Source organism: Eulemur rufifrons, chromosome 8 (assembly GCF_041146395.1).
Source record: "Eulemur rufifrons isolate Redbay chromosome 8, OSU_ERuf_1, whole genome shotgun sequence".
Classification (NCBI taxonomy): domain Eukaryota; kingdom Metazoa; phylum Chordata; class Mammalia; order Primates; family Lemuridae; genus Eulemur; species Eulemur rufifrons.
Genome location: NC_090990.1, coordinates 87,159,993 through 87,183,863, shown reverse-complemented (window position 1 = coordinate 87,183,863; position 23,871 = coordinate 87,159,993). Strand labels below are relative to the sequence as shown.

The following is a 23,871-nucleotide window of genomic DNA, read 5'->3' as shown; positions in this document are numbered from 1 at the left end:
ACTGCTGTTACCTAATATTTTCATTTGATAAATTGGGTGTTAGCGTTCAGAGATATTAATACACCATGTTTGTTAATACTTATTTTATAATTGCAAGAAGACATGACAATGAGAACACTGACAAAATTCACTGCTTGGTCTTATTGACGGCTTTGCATTGCTTTGTGTCACATTATACTGGAGGAGTGCATTAATCACCTGTCCTATGTGGTCTCTTGCCTTGCTGCTTAATTCACCTGACTGATGGCACTTTTGACAAAGAATATTGCTAGTTTTCTACAGCTGAATTACATTTTTCAACTGTTGAAATAAATCATTGTCTTTAAACAGTTGAAGCATTTCAAAGTGTGAAGGAAAAATGCAATTTACTTCCATATTTAAAGTCCCTAGTAATATTATTTTTCAAAGGAAATATATTTGTGTATTTTGAAATTAAAAACAAATTCTATGAAATTGAACTTACCATTGCATTAATTTTTCACAAGCCAATTGCTTTAATAATTACTCATGATAGTTGATGGCAGAAGTGAACTTTGTATGACAGTAGCAAGACTTACAGTTTTTAAAATTTAATTGCATAAGCAGATACGTTTCAATTAACTTGGTTTTTTTTTTTTTTTTACTTTTTTTTTTTTTATTTCAGCTCATTATGGGGGTACAAAAGTTCAGGTTATATATATTTCCCATGCCCCCCCATCCCCCCAAGTCTGAGCTTCAAGCGTGTCCATTCCCTAGACAGTGCTCATCGCACTCATCACGTAGGTATGCACCCATCCCCTCCCCTCCATCCCCCCCAGTCAGAGCTTCAAGCATGTCCATTCCCCAAGCAGTGCGCATCGCACTCATCAAGTAGGTATACACCCATCCCCTCCCCCCACCCCCCCCAGTCAGAACTTCAAGCATGACCGTTCCCCAGACAGTGTGCATCGCACTCATCAAGTAGGTATACACCCATCCGCGCCCCCCAGCCCCCACCTCTGTCCGATACCCAATTGGTGTTATTCCCAAATGTGCACTTAGGTGATGATCAGGGAAACCAGTTTGCTGGTGAGTACATGTGGTGCTTATTTTTCCATTCTTGGGATACTTCACTTAATAGAATGAGTTCCAACTCTCTCCAAGACAACCAAAGAGATGCCATATCACCGTTATTTCTTATAGCTGAGTAATATTCCATGGTACACATATACCACATTTTGCTAATCCATTCATGAATCTATGGGCATTTGGGTTGTTTCCACATCTTTGCAATTGTGAATTGTGCTGCTATAAACATTCGGGTACAGGTGTCTTTTTTATAGAATGACTTTTGTTCTTCTGGGTAGATGCCCAATAATGGGATTGCTGGATGGAATGGTAGGTCTACTTGAATCTGTTTAAGGTATCTCCGTATTGTTTTCCATAGCGGTTGCACTAATTTACAGTCCCACCAGCAGTGTATGAATGTTCCTGTCTCTCCGCATCCACGCGAACATGTATTGTTTTGGGACTTTTTGATAAAACCCATTCTCACTGGAGTTAAGTGATTTGCATTTGATTTGCGTTTCCCTGATGATTAGAGATGCTGAACATTTTTTCATATGTTCGTTAGCCATTCTTATATCTTCTTTTGAAAAATTTCTTTTCATGTCCTTTGCCCACTTTTTGATAGGGTTGTTCGATTTTTTCTTACTGATTTTCCTGAATTCTAAATAGATTCTTGTTATCAGTCCTTTATCTGATGTGTAGTATGCGAAAATTTTTTCCCATTCTGTAGGTTGTCTGTTTACTCTCGTGACTGTTTCTTTGGCTGTGCAGAAGCTTTTTAATTTGATCAGGTCCCATTTATTTATTTTTGTTGTTGCTGTGATTGCCTTAGGGGTCTTCTTCATAAATTCTTTGCCTAGGCCAATGTCTGTAAGAGTCTTTCCTACGTTTTCTTCTAGAATTCTAATAGTTTCTGACCTAAGGTTTAAGTCTGTTAACCACCGTGATTTGATTTTTGTGAGGGGTGAGAGCTGTGTGTCCTGTTTTAGTCTTCTACATGTGGCTATCCAGTTTTCCCAGCACCATTTATTAAATAAGGAATCTTTTCCCCAGAGTATGTTTTTGTCTGCTTTGTCAAAGATTAGATGGCTATATGAGGATGGTTTTATATTTGGATTTTCTGTTCTGTTCCACTGGTCTGTGTCCCTGCACTTGTGCCAGTACCAGGCTGTTTTAAGAACCACAGCCTTGTAGTATAGTTTGAAGTCTGACAAATTAATACCTCCCATTTTGTTTTTGTTGCTTAAAATTGCTTTTGCTAAACGGGGTCTTCCCTGGTTCCATACAAAGCATAAAATTATTTCTTCTATATCTGTGAAAAATGATGTTGGTAATTTAATAGGGATTGCATTGAATCTGTAGATCACTTTGGGCAGTATAGACATTTTAACAATGTTGATTCTACCGATCCATGAGCATGGTATGGTTTTCCACCTATTTACATGTTCTGCGATTTCCTTCCTCAGTGTTTCGTAGTTCTCCCTATAAAGGTCCTTTACCTCCTTAGTTAAATATATTCCTAGGTATTTTATTTTCTTTGTTGCTATTTTGAAGGGTATTGAGTCCTTAATTTGGTTCTCCATTTGACTGTTATTGGCATATATGAATGCCTCTGATTTGTGTGTATTGATTTTGTATCCTGAGACTTTACTGAATTCATTGATCAATTCCAGGAGTCTCTTGGTTGAATCCTTGGGGTTTTCCAGATATAACATCATATCATCAGCAAAGAGTGAGAGTTTAATCTCTTCTTTCCCTATTTGGACTCCCTTGATTCTGCTCTCTTGCCTGATAGCTCTCGCAAGGACTTCCAATACTATGTTGAAAAGTAATGGGGACAGTGGGCAGCCTTGTCTGGTTCCAGTTCTAAGTGGGAATGCTTTCAGTTTTTCCCCATTCAGTATGATGTTGGCTGTGGGTTTGTCGTATATGGCTTGTATCATTTTTAGATAGGCCCCGTCTATGCCTATTTTGTTAAGTGTTCTTATCATAAAAGGGTGTTGAATTTTGTCAAATGCTTTTTCTGCATCTATTGAGAGGATCATATGATCTTTATTTTTGCTTCTATTTATGTGGTGAATTACATTTATAGATTTGTGTATGTTAAACCATCCATGCATCTCTGGGATGAAGCCCACTTGGTCGTGATGGATTATTTTTTTGATAAGCACTTGGATTCGATTTGCTAGGATTTTATTGAGAATTTTTGCATCTATATTCATAAGGGAGATTGGTCTGTAGTTTTCTTTTTTTGTTGCATGCTTTCCTGGTTTTGGTATCAAAATTATGTTGGCTTGGTAAAATGTGTTGGGGAGAATTCCATCCTTCTCAGTATTGGAAAGTAGTTTATGTAGAATGGGCACCAGTTCTTCTTTGTAGGTATGGTAAAATTCAGGTGTTAACTCATCTGGTCCAGGGCTTTTCTTTTTGGGAAGGTTTTTTATTGCTGTTTAAATTTCAGATCTAAGTATTGGTCTATTCAGGAATTCTATTTCTTCCTGGTTGAGCCTGGGAAGGCTGTGTATTTCTAAAAATTTGTCCATTTGCTCCACATTTTCCAATTTGTGTGCATAAAGATTTTTGTAGAATTCATAGATGATATCATGTATCTCTGTGGCATCAGTTGTGATTTCTCCTTTCATGTTCCTGATGGAGGTTGAGTTTTATCTTTTCTGCTCTTGGTTAGTTGAGCCAGAAGTGTGTCTATCTTGTTTATTTTTTCAAAGAGCCAACTTTTTGTTTTATTAATCTCCCTTATGGTTTGTTTGTCGTCCTTTTCATTTAGTTCTGATTTAATCTTAATAATTTCTCTCCTTCTGCTGGGTTTGGGATCAGTCTGTTCTTCCTTCTCCAGCTCTTTGAGTCTATTCATTAGATTGTCTATTTGTAAGTTTTCTGTCTTTTTGGTATAGGCATTTATGGAAATAAATTTTCCTCTCAGGACTGCTTTAGCTGTGTCCCACAGATTTTGATAAGTTGTGTCTCCTTTGTCGTTAATTCAAAGAATCTTTTTTATTTATTTATTTATTTATTTTATTTCATCTTTCAAAGAATCTTTTGATTTCCGTCTTCATTTCTTCATTTATAAAATAATCATTCAGGAGAAGGTTGTTTAGCTTCCATGACTTTGAGTAGGAATGCGAATTTCTGTTAGAGTTCATTATTACTTTTATTCCGCTGTGATCTGAGAAGATGCATGGTATAATTTCTATTTTTTTAAATTTTTTAAGACATGCTTTATGTCCTAAGATATGGTCAATCTTGGAGAATGTCCCATGAGCTGATGAGAAGAAAATATATTCAGTGGTTTTTGGGTAGGATGTCCTGTAGATGTCAGTCAGGCCCATTTGATCTAGCATTCTATTTAAGTCCACTATTTCTTTGTTTATTTTTTGTTTGGAGGATCTGTCCTGAACTGTCAGCGGTGTGTTAAAATCTCTGGCTTCTAAAGTGTTGTTATCTATCATTTGATTCAGATCAAGTAGGGTTTGCTTTATGAATCTGGGTGCACCTAGGTTGGGTGCATATATATTAAGTATAGTTATGTCTTCTTGTTGAATTGTACCCTTCACCAGTATATAGTAACCATCTTTGTCTTTCTTTACTTTTGTTGATTTAAAAACTACGTTATCGGATATTAGAACCACCACACCAGCTTTCTTTTGGGTTCCATTTGCTTGGAATATTGATTTGCACCCTTTTATTTTCAGTCTAAATGCATCTTTGCAGGTTAGATGAGTTTCCTGAAGACAGCAGATACTTGGCTCATGTTTTTTTTATCCATTGGGCCAGTCTTTGTCTCTTGAGTGGGGAATTCAATCCATTCATGTTTAATGAGAGAACTGATAAGTGAGACAGATCGCTTTTCCTCAAGTTGGGTTGAATTTCATTGATCTGTTTTCTCTCTTGAGCCATTATGATAACTGGGTTTTTATATTTATCTCTTGATTAGTGTTACATTCGAGGGTCCTTCTTGTGCTGGACCATGTGTAACTCTGTTTTGAGTACTTCTTGGAGAGCTGGTCTTGTCTTGGTGAATTCCCTGAGTTTTTGTTTATCTGAGAATGTCTTAATTTCACCTTCATATATAAAACTGAGCTTAGCTGGGTACAGGATTCTAGGCTGGGCATTATTCTGTTTCAGAAGAGTGAGAATGGGGCCCCAATCTCTTCTTGCTTGTAAGGTTTCAGTTGAGAAATCTGGCGTGATTCGGATGGACTTTCCTTTGTATGTTACTTGTTTCTTTCTCCTTACAGCTCGAAGAAGGGCCTCCTTAGTGGATATTTTGGTGAGTCTGATAACTGCATGACGTGGTGTCTTCCTATTTGGTGTAAATCTCCCAGGGGTTCTTTGAGCTTCTTGAACCTGTATATCTAGAGTTTTGGCAAGGCCTGGAAAATTTTCCTCAATTATATCTTCAGATAGCTTATCCAACCCTTGCTTATTGTCTTCTTCACCCTCAGGAATGCCGATAACTCTCACGTTAGGCTTCTTCACATAATCCCACATTTCTTGTAGACTCTGGTCTTTTCTCTTATTTCTTTGCTCTATCTCTGTGACTGACTTATTTAATTGGAAAGTGTTATCTTCGATCTCTGAGATTCTTTCTTCTGTTTGATCTACCCTGCTCTTGAGACTTTCCACTGTGTTTTGTCGCTCCCTGAATAAATTCTTCATTTCCAGGAGTTCAGTTTGATTTTTCTTCATTATTTCAATTTCTTTAGTGAATTTTTCTTCCAAGTCCTGGATCTTTTTTGTGGTTTCTTTGTGTTGGTTATCCATTTTTTCTTGCATAATATTCAGCTTATTTATGATCCATGTTTGAAATGCTTCCTGTGACATGTTGCTATTTTGAATCTGGTTTGTGTCAATTGGTAGAGAACTAGTAATCCTCTTTGAGGGCAAGGTTTCAGCTTGATTCTTTATACTCCCACAGTTCTTTTGCTGAGCCCTTCCCATCTGGATGAATTGTTAAGATCCCTTCTTTCAGCTTCTTTCAGCTTTAGTCTGGATAGAGGCACGCCGTGTGTGCTGATCTTGGGCTGTGTATTAGCCCAGGTGAGCTGCCTTCTCTGTTGCTAGGGGGAGCCCTTCACTTGTTGTTCAGGATTTTGCTACCTCAGCTACGGGGTTGCTCCTGTTGGGTCTAGCCCCAGAGAATTAATTTGACCCAAAACCGGTTTGAGAGTCAAGTCACTGGGCTGTTCTAATTGCAGACGGAAAGCGACTTTTTCCTTGCCTCTTCCTCTCCTGAGGTGGTTTTTGCCTCTCTCTGTGCGAAAGACAGTGGCTAGGGGGAGGGGGCGGTGCTCTCGTTCGCCCAGTGCCCCAGCTGCTACAGTTCCCAGGGGCTATGGTCCACTCCACCCCAATGTCCGCAAGGACCACACTCCACTCTCTTGCAACTGGGAAAGCACTCAGTGTTCTGGCAAAGGCGGAGCTCTTAGTGGGGGCCCACGGACTAGGGGAGGGAGCCGCCCAGGGCCTAGTCGCCTGGTACCCAATTGCTCCGCAGCGGCTAGGCTGTGGACCCCGACAATGGCGGCTGCCCGCCTGCAGATCTCTGGCGCTGGGGGTGAATGTTCAGGGTCTGGCTGGGGCCGGAGAAGCCAGGGATTGAGGGAGCCCAGCCGCCCTCATAAAGGAGACAGTTCGGTGTCTCCTAGGTGCCTGATGCTGCAGCTTAGGGCAAACCCTCTCCCTTCAGTTGCAGTCCGCACACAGTGCTCCGGGGTCCAAAATGCCTCCCGCTAATGTCTCTTCTCCACAGAGCCCCACGTCTCCTGTGGTGAATCTGCACTGACTTCAGGCAGATCCCTAATTGAGTGGGTGTGGAGGTCAGTGGGGAAACAAGCCGCTTTCCTGTGGGGCTCAACCCACCTCACTCCCTGGTGAGGCGGGTACTGCCGTCCCACGCTCCCCTCTCTATTGTCCATCCTGCACTCTCTAGATTTTCACAATCTTATTTCCCGTTCACCTCAGTTTTTTCTTGCTCTCTCTGTCCCATGCTGATTCTCCATGGATTCACACCGCTGTTCTTGTTGGGGAGCGATCCTCTAGCGTTGTGGCAGGCCGAGATCCATGCCTTCCTTTCCAGGACCACGAATCCAGGAGGTCACCTCCACTCCGTCATCTTTTTCTCTCCTCAATTAACTTGTTTACCTTTTGTTTCATCTCAGCCTAACTAGTTACTGTTTAACTTTTATACTATTTTGCTTGGGTTATCATATGTCATAACATAACAGAAGCAGCTAAAATATCATATTGTGAAATGAGGCCATCCATTTTATATTAGCTCTGGAAAGCCCTCTCTACCTGAAAAGTTCAGTGTTCAAATTACTTCATGATCTGTTCCTAGAACCTTATTATGTTTATCTTTGAGAATAGGTATGATTAAATATGTTAAAGATACGGAGCAAATGGTTCAGTATTTCGAAGTACTTAAATCTCAAGTCTTACTGATATAGAAATAGTTCCATTTAAAAAAAAAAAACAGCTGTTTGTCTTCCTTTTATTTTCAGTCAAAATTTACCAGAAATAATATAATTCTTTATACTTTTTGATTAATATTTCTATTAAAATCTTATTGTTTTTAAACCATAAAGAACCTTATTACCCCAAAATTTAAAAAAAAATACTTATAGGTTCAATATATTAAAAATAAAACATAAGTAAAATGTAAGAAAATAATAGTGATAAAGTAAAAAGAAAGTTAATATTTTAGTATCAGAGTTAAGAGTAAACTAATGTATTAATAGCTAAATAATAACACATGTTAAGAAAAGGGAGCAAGCTATCTTGAATAACAGGATAACAGCAGAAGAAATAATAGACTTATCTACTTATGTAGGTCATCATATCAATTCTTTTGATAGCATTTTTACTTATGTGTTAGTTTTTTCCCTGTAGTATCTTTGAACTATTATTTTATAGGTTAGTGTTTAAGCTTTTAATATTTAAAACTAATAGCATGATAATAGCATGTTTTTAATGGCCTACTTTTACTGGTACAACATCGGAATGCTGTTAATTTATTACCTGTGTGTGTTTGTAGGTGAAGGAAAAGTATTTAGAGATAACATAACTGGTTCTCATTTAAAGTCTCAACCATACATACCAAAGCTTCCTAACTTAAAGATAGGATTTCACTTCTGATAACTCTGTCCTTTACCAGATACAGTAACATTTGGCCTTCAGTGACATGAGACTGTGGGTATAAATTGGGTTGGGATAGGTAAATAGTTGCCATCATTATAGTTATGCTGCATTTGAATCCACAGGACAGCAAATAGTAGATGAGGCAGCAGTTCAATTGAGGTGATTGTACAAATCTATTGCATTGCTAGCTATTGTCATATTTTACTGGAGGGAACATTTGCTAAATAGTGCTATAGTCAGTGACACTTAATGAAATTGTTTTAAAAATTATATAAAATTAAGGAGATTTTAAGAGTAATGAAAACTAGACATTTCAATGTGTGCTTTTAAGGTGAATATTTTTTTTTTTTTTTTTTTGTCTTAGCCATCCACTTTTCTGGGAAGGGGAAATATTCTTAATATATATTTTTCTTACCCATCATCAGCTCAGCAAGCTTCTTACTAAATTATTAACCAGTTCTGTGAAAGAATCATTAACTGTTCTGTGAACGAATATCACAGGTAATCTGTTAAGAAAACTATGTCTTGTAGGTATTTGTATTTTATGTATTTAATAAGCTTAATATATGCAGAGCACTAGCTAGGCATTTTGGGAGAAAAAGCATACATACATAGATGCAGAAGACATATTCATACATAGTTATATTAGATTTTAAAGCTTTAGCCTTTACACTTTGAGTTTTACACAAGAGCTTTGATTTGTGATACAGCATAGTAATTATTAGGGTCAACACTGAAACCATAGTAGCTGATTTTTGAATACCATCTCTGCCATTTATAAGCTGACTAACTTTGGGCAATTTACTTCACTTCTAATCCTCAGTTTTCTCATCTATAAAATGTAGATAATAATACCTACCTCATAGAATTGTTATTAAATGAGTTAATAACATGCATAGTGTTTAGTAGTGAATGGAATGGTCAATGAATGTTAGCTATTACATAATTAATTGTATATCAGTGTTCTTATGGCTAAGCTAAAAGGATGCTTAAACCATGTTGAGAAGTAATGTTTGTCATGACTCATTTCAACTTTCACTTCCATTAGGCCAATTAGATTTCTAGCTGGAATTCTATAACAATAACTTTGTTTAGGCTCTCAGTTAAGTTCTATAAAAGTGAATAAGATCTTGTGCTTTGCTTTGAAGTAGCTTATTTTGAAACTTGTGTAAAAAAGGCCAGCAAGAGGGGATGAATTCCCTAAGTAACTCTAACAAAGGGAGGTTTTTAGTTTTTGTAACTTTTTTCTTTTTTGGTGGTATGGGAATGTATATTCGGGATTTATAATTCAGAGAACTATTTGGGGGATTAGGAATGGATTTGGGAAAAAACGTAATGGTAATTTTGTGATTCCATTTGTATATGTATTCTGTCTGCCTGTCATCACCCAAGTGATAATAAGTGCTTCAGTAATTCATCCTATAAACTAGTTTATTAAAATGATATTAAATACTGGGAAATTCTATCATCTCTACAAAATGATAGGAAGGGAAATAACTGGAATTTATGAAAAAATTAATTGGTAATTTTCTCTTGACATACTTTTAGTATACCAAGCCATTCAAAACATTCTTTCCTCCCTAAGTTATAATATGATTACTAGAACTGAATTGAAAAATATGTCAGGTGTCTAGGAACAAAAGTACACCTATGTACCATTTTATAGGTATACACAGTTCTCTATCACTTGTAATTTGATATGTCTTGATAACTTAATCTGGACATGGAGCCTAGTACAGTTTGAAGGCATTTCAACTATATCTCTTATCCTTATAGGTAGAATTACTTTAGAAATAAAAAACACCAAATTCTGAAATGTCATCATTGTAAATGTCACAAGGATAGGTAAATAGTCTTACTGACCAAGAATGTACTTTTTTCCCTTAGTATTGAATTTGACAGGGATTGTGACTATTTTGCAATTGCTGGGGTTACAAAAAAGATTAAAGTCTATGAATATGGCACAGTCATCCAGGATGCAGTGGATATTCATTACCCTGAGAATGAAATGACCTGCAATTCCAAAATCAGGTATTTATTTTCTTGGCATGATGCAATGTGTATATAACAATTGGTATATATAATTATTATGAGATTGTTATTGTACCTTTTCATGAGACTTTTTACTCATTATGGAAAATGTTATAATTGTACTGTGCACACAGAGGATATATTGTTACTTAAATATCTTTCTTATAGATCTTGGTTGCTTTTCTCCTATGAGGGTTAGCATTTATTATTTTTCTAGTTGCCAAATGAAAGTCCTTTTTTTCTTTCACGTAGTCAAATAAAGGTCTTTGTTGGAGATGGCCATTGGAGACTTCTTAGAGTGGAGTATTGAATAAAGGATTAGTGTAGCCTATGAGTGGTGTCTAAACATCAGAAATTTTTCCCCTAGCATGCCCATATCTCTAAATTTTGTAATTGTTTCCAGTTTTAAGAATTCATTTTACAAGAACATTCTGCTTTTCATTAAAGAAATTATATTTAAGTTTTATGTATTGAGGTTATAATTTATAAGGAGTATTTTTCAAACCTAAAATACTATTAAAAATGCAAAAACTAGGCCCTACTTTTGACCTGCTCCCCCAAAATCTCAGAGGAATTCTAAAATGAATCTGCTTTTTTTTTTTCTTTTTAAACAAGCTTCACAAGCTAGTCTCATGAGCAGTGGCTTAAAAGGGAATGATATAAGGAAATCATCTAATAATTTTATTTAGAACTCTGAACATTTTCAAAGCAGTCATCCTTGTACCTTTGTTATCTTTATGAATGACATATATATGTATATATGTGCATTTTAATATTGTTAATATAGCAAGTATTATAGTCTACATATAATTTATTTGTTATGGTTTTCCTTTTGCTTTCGTAATTCATTCATAAAAATACTGGCCTCTGATAACTTGTGAGCATGCCCCTTTATCAGTGGCACTCATTATTGAGAATCTGTTATAGTTTATGATGTCAGTGGAGAGAATATAACATGAATAAGACGTAACTTCATTGAATTTTTTTATGTTAGGCATTGTCCTAAGTGCTTTGTTTTTAGCAGACTTATGAGATAGTTACCATTATTACCCCCATTTTATACACAAGGAAGCTTAGCACAAAAAGGTAAATAACTTTTCTAAGATTACACAACCAGAATATGGAGGAGCCAGGATTCAGACTGAGGTAGTTTGGTTCTAGAGTCTGTGCTCTTAACCATTTTGTTACTTATTTATAAAATGGAAGCCATAATAGTAATACCTATTTCATAGAATTGTACTTTTAAAAATTCCCATAATGCACTCAGCACAATACTTGCCCCACAGCAAATACTGATAGTAAATGTTACTGGAATAAAAATGTGGATTAGTAGGTTTAAATGTGCTATCTACCTGTTCTGTAATAACTCATGTAAAAATATGCAATATTTTATTGTATGTTGGAGTACATGGTGGAGGCTGCTCAAGGCTGAACACTGTGGACTTGTCACTGAAAGTATCAGTAGTTAAGCATGCCTAAGACACATGTAGAGTATACCCATTGTGAAAGTGAGCTAAGTTAGAGCCACAGCTAGAAACGGCAGATTTGGAGTCTGAGCTCAGGTCTCTCTAAATCCAAAATTTAGCTTTTAACTGATCTGTATAATTTTTACCAGAAATTTTAGTCAAGTATATTTAAAAATGCAAATAGACTTGTAATCTCTAAAATTTAACATAAATGTAACTAGTAGAGAGCAAAAAACTTTGCGTTTGCATACTTGGAAGTCATCTACATTAACTGCTTTCTGAATAGCTTCTTCCTTAATATACATTTGCTTTACTATATGCATGATTCAGATACGTATTTTAGCAAAAGTGTACATTTCTGGATGTTGTAAACTTTTAGAACACTTGAGAATAACTGAAACCATAATTAAAAGTTTTATCCTGTTAGGTGCTTTTAATTGAAATTTTAGTCATAAGTTGTATTAGTCCAGCCAAGACCTTTGGGATATAAGTATAAAAACCCAATTCACAGTAGTTTATTTGGCTTATGTGATTTGGATCCAAGGGCTTAAACAGTCTCATCAGATGTGTCATTCCGTCATGGCATGCTTTGAGCCCTGTGGGCTTTTATCATTTTCACTGACAGGCATCTTTTCCTCATGTATCAAAGATGGCTAGTGGCAGCTTAGCCATCTTATAATTAGTTTTCAGAGTAAAAAGTGATAAGGATCATTACTTGATAGTTTCAATTTTTTAAATTTAGAAATTATTGATATGCCTCTTCTCTTCCCCAAATTTGTTGTGGGCAGAATAATGATTGTAAACTGATATATTTTTAGAGGAGTGCAAATCTTTCTGAACATACTAAAATTCTTTATATCCCATTGTTATTTATTTTTATATAAAGTACATTTTAACTACTTTCTTTCAGCTGTATCAGTTGGAGTAGTTACCATAAGAACCTGTTAGCTAGCAGTGATTATGAAGGCACTGTTATCCTATGGGATGGATTCACAGGACAGAGGTCAAAGGTGTATCAGGTAAATAAAGATACTAGTTATGTTATATAAATCACATTTTTATTTTCTTAACAACTTTAGAGCTTCATGTGCTTTATAATTATAGATTTGAAGTCACTATTTACTATTTTTATGCCTGTAGAATATTTATGTAATGACAGATGCTTTTCTGAAGCATTTCTTCAGACTTCTGTGTTTGTAGAATGCATCGAATGAATTTCTGAAAACAATAATTATAGTAAATGTATATATAAAATGTTTTGGAACTACTTTGCACTGGCATCTTAGTTTGCTTTTCATCTGTTTTCATAGCCTCTTCTCTTTCCCTCCCCTTACAGCAATAAATTGGTATCAGATTTTTTTTTGCTTTATTTATTTTAAGATCTCTATTCTATCTGAGTCTACTTTGTCTTCCTCCTACTTCTAGGAGCATGAGAAGAGGTGTTGGAGTGTTGACTTTAATTTGATGGATCCCAAACTCTTGGCGTCAGGTTCTGATGATGCAAAAGGTATTGTTTGAATCTCTGTCTCTGAGCCCCCTCCCTATTTTACCTTAATTCCTTTTATTAGCAGAGATGCAAACATTTATGGAAACTTATGGCAGTCCTTTGTGATAACTGATTATTCCAAAAATAACCTAAACAGAGAAGCTGATTTCTCTTTTTGAGTGAAAAAAAAAAAGAATATACTGCATCCTCATTATAATGATGTTTTCTAGAGTCATGCCATGTGGTGACATTTAGAATTGCTGCCATCTTATAACCAAGTCCTTTAGATATACCATCAAGTGAGTTTTTTCCCCTGAAATATTTAGAAATATCTATATGTTGCATTATATTGTATTAACATTTTTAGCATATATTAAAATCTCTTAATGAAATTTATCATATATCAAGGCCAAATTTTACATCTCTTTTTGCCAATTTAATTGGCCTTTCTTTTCTCTTTTTCTTGTATATCCATCTTTGCTATTTATTCTTTTCTGTTATCCTTACTGCCCTGTTTTGGTCTGTTCTTCTTACCATTAGGTTTATAAAGCTCTGCTAACAGATTTCTTTTATCTTAGAGCTAGTTGTCTTAGTTTCTTTGCCCTTTCCTTTTCCACATCTAACTTTCTGATTACTGGTTAGATAGGTTAGGATAGCTCTAGCATTGGAAGCTTTGTTTCACATCATCCGTTATGCCTTTCCCTTGGCCCTTCTTTATATATAAAAGAAGTGAAGTAATTAGTATAGCATGCTTTATTTTATAAAAAGGAAAACAAACATGACTGGACTACCCTTAAAAAGTTTTAGGTCATAGAATGGTATGTTGTCTACCCGTTATACGGTATATATAGATACCTTTATTCTTGATTATTTTAAGAAATTATCTTTGAGTTTCTAAATTAGAGCACAGTGTTGCAATAGATATTTTTATATGTGAATGCAAAGTTTCATTAAGCATCCTATTTCAGAATAGCCTTTATTGGATTGAATACTTGCATTTTTGTACAGAAGGATAACATTTGTTCAGAATCAGTAGCTGATGAGTCTTAGATTTTGAAAATAGAAGCCATTCTAAGCAATTCAAGTAGGAGGGATTTTTTTAAATTTAATATTTATTGTTAATAGTATTATAATACATATAACATAAATTTACTATTTTAACCATTTTTAAGTGTACTGTTGAGTAGCACTAAGTACATTGTTGTGCAGCCATCACCACCGTCCATCCACAGAACATTTTTTATCTTGCAAAACTGAAACTCTGTACCCATTAAACAATAACTCCCCATAACCCTCTTTCCCTAGTCACTAGCAACTACCTTTCTATTTTCTGTCTCTTTGAATTTTATTACTCTTAAGTATCTTATTGAGTGGAATTTTATGGTATTTGTCCTTCAGTTATACTGGCTTATTTCATTTAGCATGCCTTCAGGGTTCATCCATGTTGTAGCATGTGTCAGAATTTACTTTGTTTCTAAGGCTGAATAATATTTTGTGCAGATGTACCACATTTTGTTTATTCATCTGTCAGTGGACACTTAAGCTCCTTTCACCTGTTGACTATTGTGAATAATGATGTTATGAACATGGGTGTGCAAATATCTGATGTATCCCTGCTTTCAGTTTTTTGTGAGTATATACTCAGAAGTAAAGTTGCTGGATCGTATGCTACTTCTATGTTTAATTTTTTGAGGAACCACCATTCTTTTTCTGTATCCACTATACTATTTTACATTTCCACCAGCAGAACCTAAGTGGTGTGATTTCTTTACATCCTTACCACACTTATTTTCTTTCTTTCTTTTTCCTTTTTTTTTTTTATTATAATAATCCTAATGGGCATGAAGTGGTGTCTCATTGTGATTTTAATTTCTGTTTCCCTAGTGTTTAGTGATGTTGAGCATCTTTTTTATGTGCTAATTGGTCATACTCTTTGGAGAAATATCTATTCAAGTTCTATGCCCATTTTTTAACTTTTTTTTTAGTTGGGTTCATTTTTGGTTGGGTTTCTTTGGGGAGATTGAGTTGTAGGAGGTAGGGGTGTATGTGTGTGGGTATATATCATAGATATTAATCCCTTATCAGATATGTGATTTACAAATATTTTCTCTAATTTGATGGGTTTCCTTTTTACTCTCTTGATAGTGTTCTTTGATGCACAAAATTTTTTCATTTTGATGAAGTCCAATTAGTTTATTTTTTCTTTTGTTGCCTATACCTTTGGTGTCATTTGGTGCCAAGAAATCATTACCAATTCCAATGTCATGAATGTTTCTCCCAAGTTTTCTTTTAAGAGTTCTATAGTTTTAGCTTCTACATTTACGTCTTTGATCCTTTTTGAGTAAATTTTTGTATATGATGTGAGGATCCAACTTTATTCTTTTACCTATTGACAGTTTTCCCAGTACCAGTTATTGAAGACTATTCTTTCCCTATTAAATGGTCTTGGTAAGCTTGTTGAAAATCATTTGGCCATATATGCAAGTGTTTATCTCTGGTCTTTCTCTTCTATTCCATTGGCTTATATGTATCTTTATAAAGACTACATTATTTTCCAGTACTACATTATTTTCATTACTGTAATGCTGTTTTGAATTCAAGAAGTGTAATTCCTCCATCTTTGCTTTTTCAAGATTGTTTTGGCTATTTAGGTCCCTAGAGATTCCATATGAATTTTAGGATAGATTTTTTTAAAAATTTTTGTAAAATACTTCATGAGGCTTTTGACAAGGATCGTATTGAGGCTTATCAATTTTTTGATCCTTTCAAGGGACCAGCTTTTGGTTTCATTAGTTTTTCTCACATGATTTCCTGTTTTCAATTCATTGATTTCTGCTTTAGTTTTTATTGTTTCTTTCTTCTGCTTACTTTAGATTTAACTTGCTCATGTTTTTCTAGTTTCCTAAGGTGGAAGGTTACATTATTGATTTTAGATCTTTCTTCTTTTTCTAATATATGCATTCAATGCTAGAAATTTCCCTCTGAGCACTGCTTTCAGTGTATCCCACAAATTTTGATAAATTGTGTTTTCATTTGGTTTAAAATATTTTTAAATTTCCCTTGAGATTATTTGACCTATGTGTTTCTTAGATTTATTTTGGTAGTTTCAACTATCTTTCTATTATTGATTTCTAATTTAATTCCATTGTGGTCTAAGAGATACATTGTCTGATCTCTTTTCTTTTAAATTTATTAAGAAGTGTTTTATGGCCCAGAATTTGGTATGTCTTGGCAGTAAACATCCATGTGAACTTAATAATGTGTATTCTACTGTTCTTGGAAGAAATAATCTATAGATGTCAGTTATATCCAGTTGTTTGATGGTGCTGTTGAGTTCAACTATGTACTTAGTGATTTTTTTGCTTGCTGGATATGTCCATTTCTGATATGGGCTTGTTTTTAGACTCTATATTGGTCTACATGTCTCTTCTTTTGCTTGTACCACATTGTCTTAATTTGTAGCTTTCAAGTAAGTCTTGAAATCAAGTAGTATGAGTCTTTTAAGTTTAGAATTGTCTCCTGAAAATGGCTATTTTTGCCTACTATTTCAGTTTCCTCAGATAGTTGCTTTTTATTTTTTCAGTTTTATTCATAGTAAAATCATAGTAAGAGAAATTGGCTGTAGTATGCTTAACTCTCTTGGCTGGCAGGAAAAGTCTCAAATATTTTTAAGCTCATCCGAAGAGTATTATTTAGTGTTACTTAAATGTATTTATCAATCCTGTTTGGTGAGGTTACTTATAAAATATTGCCTTAATGATAATTTTATTGTTAAAGAATATTTTAAATCACATTTAACATGTCACGCAAATATATTTTGCCCATTTTATATATTTTGTATTTAGTACATTTTTTACAGAACTATTTTTAATGGAAGCTTTTTTGTTTATAAATAAAAATATTATAAATAAGTAAAAATATGTTATAAATAAATACTGAGTACATATAAATGATCTTTTTCCTACCTGTGCTGTGTATTTTTAAAATAATTTACTTCTAAATATATATGTGCATAGTTGCATGTTAAAAATCCATTACTATGTAGCAAGCTAATCAGAAAAGAATGTCATGAGTCATTTTATAGGTTCTTTTGGAGTAATATATTTCCTTTTTAAGTATATAACTTAAGAATCATTTGCAAGAAATAATCTTGCTTATGAATTAGAATAAGCATATTCTTTAAATGTATTTTTCTTCAAATGTGAGTTTGAAGAATTTTAGACTTTACAACTGCAAAGGTTGCAGGTTCTTATTTCTTCCAAATTTTCTTAGTTGCATAAGTTAATTCCAAAGTGATGACTTTGAAATCTTGGTAAATTTTAAAATCAGTTTTAGTTAAACGCATGCCAAATGAAATGCTTCCATTTCTTTTTCATAAGGGGACTAAAAAAGGAACTGCAACCTAATTAACAAAGAGTGTTATAGCAGTTATCATTCGTTTAATTTATAACTTTAGAAGCAATTGCCTTTCCTATAAATTACTACTTTACTAAGTGTATTATCCCCTGAATCTAAAGGAAATATAAAAGACTTAACGTTGATCAGCATCTAGGATGGTCCCAGGGATCTCTGTCTCCTGGTATTCTATGCTTGTGTAGTTAGTTCCCCTTCACCCATCTTGCTCCAGGATTCATCTGTGTAACCAATAGACTTACAATAGTGATGATACGTCTCTTCTAAAGTTAGGCTGTAAAAGACACTGTAGCCTGTATCTTCATCATTTTCTCTCTTTATGGTCACTTGGTTTGGGAAAAACCATCTGCACTGTCATAAGCTCACGTCGCAGGGAACAGAAGTTTTGTGCCAACATCCATGTTGAGTGAGCTTGGAAGTGGTAGTCTAATAGTCTAGAATCCTGGCTGACAACTTAAGTTCAGCCTCTTAAGACTGAACCAAAACCACCTAGCTTACCTGCTTTGAGATTTCTGACTTCAGAAACTGTGTGAGATAGTAAATGTTTGTTGTTTTAAGTTGCTAAATTTTAGGGCTGTTTGCTGTGGACAATAACTAGGTAGTAATGCAAGGGCTTTTGTCTGTCTGTGGCTAAGTTTAAAAGAAAAACTTAATTATGTTTGGTAATCATTATCATCAAAGTGCATATCTTTGTGTTTAATCTTTTATACTTTTTATAGAGGTATACAACTGTGCAGATTGTTTCTCGATTTTATGGTAGTTTTTGGTGAGACACCACTATCCACTTTTATGGATAGCTTTCTGTTTTCTGTAAGACCTAGACAGTAGTTCAGAAGTGGGTCTAGGAGTATAAGATATGAAACTTACTGATGCTTGCACATCCTCACTAAAGACTTGGGCTTTCTTGCTGTGTAAAACTCTTGTGCCTATTTCCTTTTTCTTTTATAATGTATTCTTTCTTAAGATGCTTTGGTACAAACAGACATTCAGTGGGCCCTGAGTAGCTCAGAAACATATACATCTTGCACATTGGGACTGATTCCATTGTTGTTATAAATATGGAATGTGTTCTATGTTTTTGGAAGAAATCATTTTGAACAAAAGAATTTGGGAATTATTAACCCAAATTTTGCAGATTATTGGATGATAAACTTTATTCTTTATGTTAGTTGGATTTTTAAAAAGCCAATATTTTTAATTGAACTGAAGAATTAGGTGGCACTTAAAGAAAACTTTTTTTTTAACCTTAAAGAAATAAAACTTATAAAAACACATAGTGGTAACAAATTTAAAAGTAGATAGAGTTTGTTTATTTTTAGCCTCCTACATTGTGATATGATTTGCCTCTAATGGTCACTCTTTTGATTATTTACTGAGAGCCAGAGGAGTCCATATGTAAATAAGTACATTGTGTTTGATTTAATTGCTTTAGCTCTTCACCTTGAGGATGATATTTTCTTTTAAATTTACTTTTCCTTTCAAAAGGGAGTTTTTATCAATAAATGCTGAAATTTTAATTTTTGAAATTAAGTGAAATTCTTACTATTATCCTAAAAAGAAAATAACAGCAAGCATGTTCTTATTGAGTTACATACTGTCTCCTTATTTTGAGGACCACCTCATTTATATTTTGTTTAGATTGTTTTTTCCAACACTTACTGATTTCTTCTACACTTTCTCTAAAAGGTTATGCTATTTACCATACTACAATGCTATCTTAGGATAATGAATAGATTTTAATATTATTTCATATTTAATATTATTTCATCATATCTGTTGTATTAGTTTTCTAGGGCTGCCATAACAAAGTATACCACAAACTGGCTGGTTTAAAACAGCAGAAATTGATTCTATCATAGAGGCCAGAAGTCCAAAATTAAGTTGTTGGCAGGGCCATGCTCCCTCTGAAGGCTATGGAGAAGAATGGTTCCTTGCCTCCTCCTTAGCTTCTAGTTGTGAACCATAGTTGGCATTGTAGCTGCAACACTCGTCTTGCCTCTCTCCAGCATAGCCTTCTTCCCTCTGTATCTTTTTCTCTAGATCTCCCTCTCCTTATAAAGACACTAGTCAATGGATTTAGGGCCCATCCTGATCTACTCTGATCTCATCTTGACTCGATTACATCTGCAAATACCCTATTTCCAAATAAGGTGACATTCAAAAGTACATGAGGTTAGGATTTCAGCATATCTTTTTTGGGGAACACAATTCAACCCATGATATTTGTACTGTTTAGTAATCACTCTGAAAGTTCATTGTAATCTTTATGCAACTTCCTTTTCTATGCTGTATTTATTCGGTATATTTTACAATATTTTTAACCTTAGCCTTGTAGCTCAGACATTAATATATTGAATTCTAATGTCTTATATTTTGAAAATTATAATCATGGTGATTAATGTTATAACTTATTTAAAAATGTTAATGATTACTCCATTGAGAAAACTACTGTGAAATTAGAAAAGACTTGACTGACTTTTAGTTTAACTATCATTCTGTTAGTACTGGTTCATTTTACGCTTACTTACAGTTAATTGCCATAAAACACTTATATGTTATGCCTGTTGTAAAGGTTCTTAGTGATAATTAGTGAGGTTGTGGGCATAGTAAATGCTCCATACATATTTGCTGTGAATTGCCTTTAGCTTGCTACGTTCTTAGAGTACAATTCTATCGAAGTCCACTTAGATTATTAATCAGATTATTGATCTTCAGATGCTGTGTTTGGCATGTAGACTTTTAATTCCAGCTAGCCATCTCATCTTAGAATTGCATATCTTGATTGACCCAGGATTGCACATTGATTGAAATAGCATACCATTGTTATTGGAAAACAACATGAAACAAATCAAATATTGCTGTTTGAAACTCTTATTTTAATAATGACTGTTTTTTCTGTGGTAAGGCTAATAGTCATTAAATTGTAAATTAGCAACTTTTTTTGGTAATGATTAATTTCCCCTGAGAGATTTCACTTTTTTTTTTTTTTTTTTTTTTTTTTTTTTTAAGGCAGAGTCTCACTCTGTAGCCCCGGCTAGAGTGCCGTGGCATCAGCCTAGCTCACAGCAACCTCAAACTCCTGGGCTCAAGCAATCCTCCTGCCTCACCCTCCCGAGTAGCTGGGACTACAGGCATGTGCCACCATGCCTGGCTAATTTTTTATATATCTATTTTTAGCTGTCCATATAATTTCTTTCTATTTTTAGTAGAGACGGGGTCTCGCTCTTGCTCAGGCTGGTCTCAAACTCCTGAGCTCAAACAATCCGCCCGCCTTGGCCTCCCAGAGTGCTAGGATTACAGGCGTGAGCCACCGCGCCCAGCCACGAGATTTCACATATTGAAATAACTTCTCTGTTCTTATGAAATCCTATTTCATAGAAGTGGTATTTTTTTGGAACCAGTTTTACTTTAATCCCTCCCATTTACAGGTCACTGTGTTAGTATTCCTAAAATGATTGAAGATTTTACTGTGCTTCTATCCTCAATGTTGGTTTTTAATCCCAAATACATGTTAGAATCACCTGGAGAGCTTTTTATAAAACACCAATACCCGGGCCCTATCTGGATGTTGTCCTGAGTTACAAGCACAAGCCACTGCACCTGGCATAAACCAGTATGTTTTAAATTGGCACAAAAAGCTATCTGAAGCAATAAGCAAACTACCAAGTTGCAGAGGCATGTGCTAATGTATTATTTATTTCTCCTTTTGTTTTTATTGTCCTTTGCCCTTAGTGAAGCTGTGGTCCACCAACCTAGACAACTCAGTGGCAAGCATTGAGGCAAAGGCTAATGTGTGCTGTGTTAAATTCAGCCCCTCTTCCAGATACCATTTAGCTTTCGGCTGTGCAGGTAAGAAATGAAAGCACATTTGTCTTTCTCTGATGTTGATTGAATTATCATGGCTAGGACAGAAGAGCATTTTAAAAGGAAAAACTATCTTTGTACGTTTAAGTTTTGTTTTTATTATTAGACTCTAAATTAGAAATATGCAATATGCCAACTTTACCTATTTAGTATTGTGCTTTAATTGCGCTAATCTGTCATCTGTCTTTAGTACATAGAGATACATTTTTTGTTGATTCTTGTTTTAAGTGTCTGCATGGGTGAATTAATGCTTATTATTCACAAACTTACTATCATAATGATGTTTAAACAGTTAGGCTATTATTAAGCTATATTGTATAGACACAGGAAACCTTTTTTATTTTTTAAAGGATACCTATTATTTCCTTCAACAATTATATATTGATTGCCCACTATGCACAAAGCACTCATCCAGAGACAATGAATAAGACAAAGTCTTACATCATGGAGGGCATGCTAACATAGTAAATATTCCGAAAAAGTTAGCTATTATTATCATAGTAAAGAATTATTTGCTAAAGTATTTTTCTCAACTAGAGTGACCATATGTCTGGGTTTGTGTGGGGGCAGTCCTAGTTTATACCTCTTATACCATCATGGTAACTATTAGTGTTCTCTTTCATTCACAAAAGTGTTATAAGTTGGAAGATAAATCTTATGGTCACCCTACTTTTAATTCCTTTATCTTCTATATCTGTTTCCCCCATTGAATATTTACTAAAAGCTGTAATTTAACTTCTACATGGTGAAATCTCCTTGATTTTTTAAAATTAATATTATCAGGTTTTTACAAAAAAAAATTATAAGCTAGCACCATATCATGAGAACAATAGCAACTTTTAAAAAAAAGAAACACATAATTTAAACCTTAACTTTAACTTGTAACTACACCTTTTCCTTTTTTTCAATTCACTATGTCACTGAGATATTGACATAATTTCATAGTTTAATTTCAGGAGGGCGTGGACTAACAGGTAAATGTGGATAGAATTCTCTTTTAACATATTGGGTATTTTTTTAAATGACGAAGTGTTATTTGTTTCCACTTGAACCTACTACTCCTTTATTTAAGTCCTTATTTTGTCATCAATTAGAAATATGACCCTGGGCAAGTGTTTTAACCCCCTCCCAAAGTTCTTTATCTTTAAAATACAGATAGAGCCCCTTGGTTCTCTTATGAGGATTATGAAAGAAAGATGCTGTGTGTAAACCTTATTATATGATACTCAATAATTGTTATTTTTATTATTAATATTTTATCATGCATTCACTTAAAATATGTACTCTTAGTCTGTTGAGTTTTAATGTATACATTAGTCATATGGTTTAATTTGTTGGCATAATAAATTATCCTTATACATTTTTTGAATTATATTTGTCTTTTTTGAATAAACCTTGCTTTGGCATAATGTAGAATTCTTTTGATGAGCTACTCCATTTCAATGATGGTATTTTTATGTATATATTCATATGATAAATTTCTCCATTCTCTCTTTTTAACCATCTTTACCATTTTTAACATCAATGTTTGTAATTTTTAGTGTACAAGTCTTGAAATTCTTTTGTTAAATTTATTTTCTTAAGTGTTTTATTACTTTTAGTTCTATTATGAATGGGATTGCTTTTTAAATTTGTTTTTGAATTGTTGCTAGTGGACAGAAATACAATTGATTTTATATATTGATCTTGTATCCCTAATACTGTTACTCTTTATTTGCTCTTGTAATTTTATTGTGTATTTCTTGGGATTTTCTACTTGTAGAATCATATTATCTGCAATTAAAACAATTTGGGAATGCCTTTTTGCTTTATTGTAGTAGCTAGAAGATCAAATACAATGTTAAATTCCTAATTCAATTTCTTCCAGGTGTATTCATATTTTCTGTTTCTTCTTGAAGTAAGCTTTAGTAGCTATTGTCTTTCTAGGAATTTACCAATTTCATCTAAGTTTTCAAATTTATTGGCATAAAGTTATTCATAACATTCCTTTATAATTCCTTTAATTTCCGTAGTGTCAGTAGTAATGTCCCTTGTTTCATTCCCCTGCAATTATGTCTTCTCTGTTTCTTTTTGGTTGGTCTGGTTAAACATTTGTGTTTCTTCAAGGTGTCAGTGTGTGTGGAAAGGCTGCTGTTGGAAGGGCTAGAGAATCATTCTGTAGGCTTGGCCTCCTGGAATAACTCTTAGCTCACCATAGAATAGAGAGAGGCCAAGAGAAATTGATCCATTACTATAATCAAGGGATCAGGATCACTGCAACTCCCACACAGCTAGAGACAGGACACTGGAGCACAACAGTAGAAAAACCCCACATCTTTACAATGATGCTTGCAACAGAAACATCAAAAGCAGAAGGAGAATGACCACAGAATGTTCACCTTTCAAATCTTACATAAGTGCATGTGATTGGTGGAATCTATGCATGTC

The 23,871-nt window shown here is 34.3% G+C and overlaps 1 protein-coding gene across 3 annotated transcripts in view; it reads left to right on the top strand.

The window, feature by feature from the left end:
• Window positions 1-23,871, top strand: part of COP1 (COP1 E3 ubiquitin ligase) — a 243,896-nt gene that overhangs the window by 128,252 nt on the left and 91,773 nt on the right. For all 3 annotated transcript variants that reach the window (XM_069478385.1, XM_069478384.1, XM_069478383.1), the window contains 4 exons: window positions 10,072-10,215; window positions 12,592-12,700; window positions 13,107-13,188; window positions 21,313-21,429. In XM_069478385.1, the coding sequence (XP_069334486.1) occupies window positions 10,072-10,215; window positions 12,592-12,700; window positions 13,107-13,188; window positions 21,313-21,429 (452 nt within the window). The remainder of the gene's footprint in view (window positions 1-10,071; window positions 10,216-12,591; window positions 12,701-13,106; window positions 13,189-21,312; window positions 21,430-23,871) is intronic.